The sequence below is a fragment of the Papaver somniferum genome, chromosome 1, assembly GCF_003573695.1.
Source record: "Papaver somniferum cultivar HN1 chromosome 1, ASM357369v1, whole genome shotgun sequence".
NCBI lineage: Eukaryota > Viridiplantae > Streptophyta > Magnoliopsida > Ranunculales > Papaveraceae > Papaver > Papaver somniferum.
In genome coordinates, this window is record NC_039358.1 from 239,825,576 (window position 1) to 239,834,311 (window position 8,736).

Sequence of the window (8,736 nt, forward strand, 5' to 3'; positions counted from 1 at the left end):
GTAGCCATTACAACACAATGAAAGCTCTTTTAACATATAAAAGAAGGTTGTTGTTTTTTCTTTTCTTTTTTTTTTTGAAATCATGAAGTAGAAAAGTTTCCCAAAACCTGTAAATTCAAGTTGCCTGGCAAATTTTACATGATAAATGACTAGCAACATTTCTAGTTGGTGATTATTGACAATGAACAATGAATACCATGTATATTTTTATGTGGTTGCATCAAAAATAATATGACAACTAAAAGCAAAAATCATACTTTTTACTTTCAACAATTTTTCGAAATTCTTTTATTTCAAAGTATGGATAGTACTCCAATTCCTATAACGTACTGAGTGGTGTACTGTAATTGCTAGGTTACGACATGCATGTTATCGAAGATTTTTATTGTATCAATTTATCCATATGTGTTTTTTGAGGAGAGGTTTCAAAGTGGACTCTCCATTAATTAGATATTGTAGATTCTCCAAAATTTAGTGATCCCTTGCTGATTTTTTTCTTATTTCAGCAATTCAGATTCGGATTGTAGGGACCACCAGAGTATTTCATCAGGGTCGTCGCTGATCATAGGCGAGCTAGGCGATGACCCAGGACCCCAAAATCTTAGGGTCCCTAAAATAGATGATTTTTGCATATATATATGCTTCAAAACTAATTGATATCTTACTTAGAAGTTACTTGCAATGCAATGGAAAATCTCTTTTTTATGGTATCTAGAATCCAAGTTCAATTCTTACAAAGATCATTTTTCTGCGAGTTTTTCTACTCGGTATTTTATCACTATGACATTAAAAAAAGTGGGAATTATATAAATGCCCTCAATTCTGACGGGCTTCACAAATATCCTCATGAGACAATAAAAATACCCCTCTCCAACTACAGGCCCATCAGGGGTCCATCAACATTTTTCTTCTTTCCGCATTTTCCCTTCCTCCTTTAACTTCCTTCTTTATTTGTGAAGCCCGTCTCTTCAAATATTCAGAGAAGAGAGAAATCTAAATCTAAACTCTCCACCACCGTCTCCATTTCTACCACCACCATCTCCGTCGCCATCACAACCAACACCAGTGCCATCACCACCACCACATACCACCTCTACGAATAGAGAATACAGTGGAAATAAATAAATAAAAAAAAACAAATTCAAATTCAAATATGAAAATTATCTTTCAGCCATCGCCACCACCACTGCAATTTCATGTGACAACAGTTGGTGAAGAAGAGAGATCGATGTTTTTGCGCTTAGGATTCATGTAACGAAGAAAGAAGATTTCTCTTTTAGAAATCGCCACCACCACTGCTATCACCACTGTTTTATTACAAAATCGGTAAGAACAATCTACCTTAAGAATCGATTCTAGTTTCAGATCTGGAAACACTGCGTCAGTTGTTGTTGATGACGATAATAATAGAGGTGGAGGTCGTGGCGGTGGTGAAGGAGGATATCAAATCTGTGTTTTATTAGAAGAAGATGATGGTGGTGATGGTGGTGGTGATGAAGGAAGATACCATATCTACAATGATGGTGGTGGCGACGGCGATGAAGGAGGTATGTATTTCAATCTATCAATTGATTATCTTCTTTCTCTAGTTTGAGTTTCTGCTGGTGGTGGTAGTATGTAGACAAAATCAGTCATGAAGATTGTGTTGGTTCAGGTTTGAATGATGAAATAAAAGCAGTCTTGAAGATAGTGGTGGTTATGGTTATTATGGTGTTGGTGGATATTTTGTGTGCTGGTGGTGTTGGTGATGCTGGTGAGGTTAGAACGATGAATTTTGATGATGGAGATTGTGTTGGTTCTGGTTGGAATGATGAACTAAATTTGGTCATGAAGATAATGGTGATTCTGGTTGTTTGTGGTGTTAGAAATGTTGTACGCTGCTGGTGGTGGTGGTGGTGAGGTTGGACGACAAGTTGCTGAATACTACTCCATCAACAACAAATATTTGTGTATCAACAATAAAAATTGATCTTAGTGTAAGGAGTCAACACCAAATATTTGTGTATCAACAATAGAAATTGACCTTATTTTAGGGAGTCAACAACCAATGTTTGTGTATCAACAATAGAAATGGTAGTCAACAACCAATATTTGTGTATCAACAATAGAAATTGATCTTAGTGTAAGGAGTCAACAACAAATGTTTGTGTATCAACAATAGAAGTTGACCTTAGTTTAGGGAGTCAACAACCAATGTTTGTGTATCAATAATAGAAAAATTGAATCAACAACCAATATTTGTGTGTCAACAATAGAAATTGATCTTAGTGTAAGGAGTCAACAACAAATGTTTGTGTGTCAACAATAGAAGTTGACCTTAGTTTAGGGAGTCAACAACCAATGTTTGTGTATCAACAATAGAAAAATGGAATCAACAACCAATATTTGTGTATCATCAATAGAAATTGATCTTAGTTAAGGAGTCAACAACAAATATTTGTGTAATCAACAATAGAAATTGACCTTAGTTTAGGGAGTCAACAACCAATGTTTGTGTATCAACAATAGAAAAATGGAATCACCAACCAAATTTGACAAATATTTTTGAACTTTTTATTTTTTGGAACAACTTCAGTTGTTGACACCTAATATTGATGGCGGCGGTGGCGGCAACAACAACAATGGTGGTAGTGTGTGCCGGCGGTGGAATATTATTGGTGGTTGTATTTAGTAAGTGGTGGTGGAGTGGTGGTGGCGGAGGTGCTGTTGGTGGTGGTGAAATGGTGCTGTTGGTGGATGTGAAATAATAGAAAAATCTATTTTTTAATGGATAAGATTTTTAAATGGAAAATAATATTGTAAGTGAGAGTATTAAAGTAATCTATTTTTTAATGGATAAGGTATTTAAATGATAGGGGTATTTATATTGTTGTATAAGGGTATATTTGTTGGGTGTCAAAGCTAAGGGTATTTAATATATTTACCCTTAAAAATTTGCCCCTAGGCATCCAAATAGTTTGCTACGGCCCTGTAATTCATATCAACAAATACTTGGTTCACCATTATCTTATCGTTTTGATCTGAGATCTCTTATAGCACATTTGGATGTGCATCAAGAAGTAATTTTTTGACTACTATAAATTCAAAAACAAGAAATCAGTTTGGGTAGAAAATTTCAATACGATTTTTAAAAATCCAAATTTAAACTTTTCTCGTGAAACAAAATAGTTTATTTTTAATATCCAAACATCACATTATTAAATTGGCCATTCAATAAGCAAACCTAACTTTTAGGACTTTTTATATTTAATCAAAAATCCTTGTCATAAAGATGTGGCTGGTCATTTTCTTGACAAGGATTTTCGGGAGTATCGAAAACTCATTTATTGCTAAAAGTCAAAAGATATACAGTAATTTCATAGGGTTAAAAACAAAAATGTCGAGAAGCAGTGGTAATTATTTTTGAGCCCAATAATTCCCCTCGTTATTATTATTGATTCCCCGCCTTTTGGAGTAGCCTCATCAATGTTCTCAACTACCCATGTACAGAATATCTGAACAGACCGTACTATAAGGAAACTGCTTTGTATCTTCCAACATCGCCGTCTCACCATCTCACAGAATCCCAACAGTTACGCACACGCCGCTGAGCAATTCAGCAGCTTTATCCCTCCCACCACCGCCTCAACCCCAGGTGAAATAAAAGCAGGGAGGAGTTGGGACGGGGGATTCTCTTCATTTCTTAACTCTACCGGAGACAGTGATAGCCGATTGTGTCTTCATCGCAAAAACAAAATCCCGGGTTATGCCTAACCTGTTAAGAAAAAAATGTCTGGTTCTAGTTTATCAAATTCTAAAAACTCCTCCTCCTCTTCTCAGAAGGGTTCTTCTAGTTTTTTAGACAGCAAAAATGAAGAGGAGCAGGAGGAGAAGCAGAGGGGGTCACCGTGTTCCAATAATGGTGGCCTGAAGGCGGCTAAGAAATTGAGTGCTGCTAAGTACAGATCAATTCTACTTAAGAAACAAGCAAGGGTGGAGGAGGATGAGAAATCAGGTAAGTTCTATTCTGTGTATTTTGATTATTTATTTTGTTCTTGTTGTTCAAGTTTATCAGGGTAATTTCAATTTTGTTTCTATTGATTGATTTTGTTAGATAAGAAGAAGAAGAAGAAGCTGATAGAGGGTCTGAAAGTGGATTTGGCTCAAGGGGTTAAGGGCAAACTAGGAAATGGTAGTAGTAGGTCCATGGAAACTGAGCATATTGGTGGTCATTGCACTGAAAATAAGCTTAAGGGTGTTGAGCGGTCTAAAGAGGGAGAGATTAAAGCAGAGGATACAGTTCCTGTGGAACTAGAAGAGGTAATTGTGTACTATTTATTCTACCTAGCGGCATGTTGGTTGCCGTTTTTGTGGTCTACTTTTAGTTGATTATGTGTATTAGACTATGAAATGGTTCTAATTACATTCTTGGGTTTTACTTTTATTGACTTTGCATTAGGATGGAGGGAACCTTAATGTCAAGGTTCGTGGAGGAGCAGGGGGAATCAGTGAAAATTGTTGCAAGGTTGTACAGCCGAGGTATGCGGCTGATGATAATGTTTGTGTCATCTGCAAGCTTGGTGGAAGTACTGGAAAGCTCTTGTGAGTGAATGTTGCTTTATTCATGTTTGGTTGATTTATTTTTCGTGGCATTGAATACTGAATTGTGAAGTCAGTCACTTCTCATTAGCAATTGAAGGTAAAACTTGCAAAAGCAAGGAAGGAAAACAGGAATTTGATTAAGAAATTTTATTAGCGAAATGCTCTAAAGTCTAAATTCGATTAAGATATTTGGTTTCCAAATAGCTCTCAAGTCTAAACTTCAGCTGCACCAAGATGCTGCATCAATTACATTGATTTTGTTTTCTTTCCTCCTGTCCCTTTTAGCCGTAAGTTGATAAATAGTTGACTTCATATTAATAGAGTTGAAGTATTCACTGCTGTGTTGTTCAATCTGGTTATAGGTATGATTTAGGCATTTTTACCAAAAACAAATTCATCTGGGATTGTTCAAGCAATTCCTGAATAACTGATGGTCCATTGTAGTAGCCTAGTAGGGTAACTTAAGTCCCGCATGACTTGAATTCTTTTTTTCATGTTAAATTGCAGGGGATGCAACAGCAAGGGTTGCAAAAAGAACTGTCATCTCAAATGTGTTGATCCGCCCCTGAAGGACGTGCCCCCTAGTGATTGGTATTGTTTCAGTTGTGCTAAGAAGAGTATCGAGTCAGGTGTTCTTTCTTTTCCTGGAGCAGTAGAATTCAATTTGGATGCCGTAAAAGTGGAATTGGCAGATTCTGAAAGTATGGATACAGCTAAAAATAGTTTATGCAGTAAAAATGAATCTAATGGCAGTGCTGAGAAACATAAGAAGAAGCCTGTACGTATTGGTGCGTCAGTTTCCAAGTTTGTCGAATACTGGGTTCCTGCCAAGCTTTCCTATGTGCAGCTTGAGCAGTATTGTGACATCCTCCTTTCTAATTCGATATTACTTCGTTCATGCTCAAAAGCTGAAACTGTGGAGGCCCTTCGTGATGTTCTTATTTCTGCCAGGAAGGTGAGACCTACTTCTGTAGCTGTGTGTGCTTGGTTCGTTATGTGGGATATTAGCTTCCTTACCTGACTACATCATGGTTTCTTATGTGGGATATGTTTTTGCAGTGTTGCAACCATCCATATTTTGTGAATCCTTGTTTGCAGAAAACACTCATGAATGGTCTGTTAGAAGCCGAGTTTCTGAATGTTGGAATAAAAGCAAGTGGCAAGCTACAACTACTTGATACGATCCTTTCAGAGACCAAAAATCAGGGCTTAAGAGTACTAATCATTTTTCAGGTACAGGATTCATAGAAAATGATTAATACGAACTGACTCTTGCTTTGTTCTTATTGTGCATACTGATCATGTTATCCGAGTTATACCTGTATTTGTTCTCATTCTAATGTCTTTGATGTGGCAGTCAACTGTTGGCTCTAGTGGAATCTCTTTGGGGGACGTCCTGGATGATGTTGTGCGTCAGAGATGCGGTGAAGACTCCTACGAACGTGTTGATTGTGGATTGATCATGCCAGATTCGCAATTTTCAAAAATCAAGCAAGCTGCCATGAACAGGTTCAGTGACAAGGATAAAGGGAGAATTGTGTTTTTACTAGATCGCCGTGCTTGCCACTCGAGCATTAAGCTATCATCAGTTGATATTGTGATTCTATATGACAGCGATTTGAACCCATACAATGATTTGAAACTTCTGCAGAAGATCACTATTGACTCACAGCACAAGCAGTTAAAACTGTTCCGTTTATACTCGTTCTGTACCTTGGAAGAAATGGTTCTCATTCATGCTAAGCAAGGTGTGTCTATCGATGCACAGAATTTAAACCATTCCACAATTCATCAGTTGCTTAGATGGGGTGCTTCTTATTTATTCAAAGAGTTGACTGAGTTCCATGGTTCCTCCTCATCCTCTGGTTCTAGCTTTTCTTCTAAGCATTTTATGGCAGAATTATTTGCTCTGCCGCCTCAGGATGCTGGAAAACCTAGTACAAGTAATTCCTCAGTTGTTGTGAAAGTTAATCAAACTGGAGGGACATATTCTAGAGATATTTCTTTACCTGGTGAGCTGGAGATGCAGTCGGGTTACAGGGATCCTTCTCATGCCTTTTGGACAAAATTACTGAATAGGAAGACCCCGAGGTGGAGATATTTGCCTGCTGCATCCTCACCTCAGAGGATCCGTAAACGAGTTCAATATTTTCAAGGCTCATTGGAAAATGAGAATTTTGAAAGTGATGATGTCATGAAGAAGAGAAGGAAGGTTCTCACCGATACCAGTGCTGCAGGAGAATCTGAAACTCCAGTTGTTGATTGCTCTCAATTTCTGCCTTCTGTTCCAGTTGGCGCTTCTCGTTATCATAAAGCTAATAAGATATCTAATGTGCCTGCAGCTAGTATGGAAGTCGAGGTCAGAGAAAGCCATCATAGATGTCAACCGGTTCTTCCACCTCCCTCTGAGCCTCCATGTCCGAAACCCGTAGTAAATAAATCAGCTTCAGGGTCAGCTTCACAACCTGACATACAGCTAGACAATGGCATTCAGTCTGAGCCTCCTTGCCCTAAACCCCCTGTCAAGGACCCGGTTGTGCTAATAAGTAACCCAGCTTTAAGGTCAGCTTCACAGCCTGATATACAGCTAGATAATGTGCATATCACTTCTCAACAAGCTGAGTGTCCAAGGCAACAACCAGGAACCAAAAAGCATGCTGAGTTACCTTCTCATGATGTTATTGCGCCACTGGAAGCGACTCTTCAACTGCCTATTATGTCAGCTGACACATCTCTATGTGGAAAGGGTACACGTGTATCAGATTCCAGAAGCATGGGTGGTGTTCCAGGTTCCATTAATCATTCTCAGCAAAGTGCTCAGATGACTTCTTCTTGGACTTCTCAGTCTCTGCTCCGTCATGACCCTTCTTCAAATGAACAGGTAAGCATCAATAAAGAGCAGCCTAATAAACATTTGGACCATGGCATCCATTTAGGACATAACGCCACCCAACAGGCTGAATTTCTAACACAGGCAGCTACAACTGAAGTGCATTCCGCAGTGCCTTCTTACAATAATGCTTTGCAAGATACAGTGCTTCAGCAACCTGTGGTTGTAAACAGACGTGTACGTGGAAGTGTTACGCGTGTGTCAGATTTCAGAAGCTTGGGAGTTGTTCCAGACCGCAAGATTCATCCTTCGCAAATTGCTCCTTCGATTCCTCCTCAGACTCTGCCTCAGGATGACCCTTTTGAATTTGAATTGGCAATACTTGGCAAAGAGCGGGAGGAAGTTGTGAAATTGCACGAAGAATTGGTTAGTGCATACAGTACCTTTTCACTAGTGATTATTCTACTTGGTAAACTCCAGTAAATCAGTTACTTCAAACGCATTATGTTTACTTACGCTGTTTTCTTTTTTTGCGTGTGTGTAGAAAATGCGGATGAAATCTGATTATGACAAGGAGGTGCAAGACGCTAATACAAAGTATAGAAAGCTTCATCATAATAATGATACTGCATTAGCTCAGACAAGGAAAGCAGTGCACACAAATCATAGCATATTCCTCATGAATGCCTTGTTAGCCGAGTGTTTTAGGTCCAAAATGCTGTGAAGCTACCAGGGCTGCTGTGCCACTGGATGACATCAAGGTATATAGGTCCCTTAACTTGAAGTCCTCTACCATATTTGAGACATGTTCTTAGTATCTATGAAATTTTGAACTGCATTTATAATGCCACAATAGTTAATAGTCATGTGATTAACTACTATGTTAGGATAATAGGCTTTTAGTTGCTTGGAAAAGGGTCAGATCTCATTTTTTGTATACACTGCTGTCCCAAATTTTGTAAGTCTATGTAAAGGAGTCTTTTTGTAGAGAACCGAGTAATTACATATCTTCAACTCAGATGCAGATTATGGCATTTGTGGTTGTCATATATGCACATTGATAGGTATACATGTATAAAACAGTATTTGATTCTACGAAATGGATTATTATCAGCTAAACACATTTTTACTGAGATACTCATAATCGCGGCAAGTATAATGTATGTACATTGAGATAAGGTCTAGATTTTTTCTTGAAGAAGATGTAAAATCAATCATCACAACAAGTTAAAATGCGTCACACCTTAATTCATCCTCTCTGACTCCACTGTTCATATATGAATGCTGCTGTCAGCTAAGTCTATATAGGCTTTTACCATATTCAG

General features: G+C 38.1%; 1 protein-coding gene across 2 annotated transcripts; it reads left to right on the forward strand.

The window, feature by feature from the left end:
* Positions 1 to 3,491: 3,491 nt before the first annotated feature.
* LOC113321242 lies at positions 3,492 to 8,530 on the forward strand. 2 transcript variants are annotated; one of them, XM_026569153.1, is made up of 8 exons: positions 3,492 to 3,994; positions 4,094 to 4,299; positions 4,439 to 4,581; positions 5,089 to 5,536; positions 5,641 to 5,814; positions 5,939 to 7,462; positions 7,556 to 7,837; positions 7,956 to 8,530. In XM_026569153.1, exons 1-8 carry the CDS (start codon positions 3,769 to 3,771, stop codon positions 8,133 to 8,135), a joined length of 3,183 nt encoding a protein of 1,060 aa, XP_026424938.1. In that variant the 5' UTR covers positions 3,492 to 3,768; the 3' UTR covers positions 8,136 to 8,530. The 2 variants fall into 2 exon arrangements, with proteins under 2 accessions (XP_026424938.1, XP_026424932.1); XM_026569147.1 differs by having other exon boundaries at positions 5,939 to 7,837.
* Positions 8,531 to 8,736: the final 206 nt, after the last annotated feature.

Coding starts and splice junctions, on each gene's coding strand:
- LOC113321242 (XM_026569147.1), top strand. CDS start 3,769: ATGTCTGGTTCTAGTTTATCAAATTCTAAAAACTCCTCCTCCTCTTCT. Junction 4,300..4,438: donor TTCCTGTGGAACTAGAAGAG/GTAATTGTGTAC, acceptor ACTTTGCATTAG/GATGGAGGGAACCTTAATGT. Junction 5,537..5,640: donor TTCTTATTTCTGCCAGGAAG/GTGAGACCTACT, acceptor ATGTTTTTGCAG/TGTTGCAACCATCCATATTT.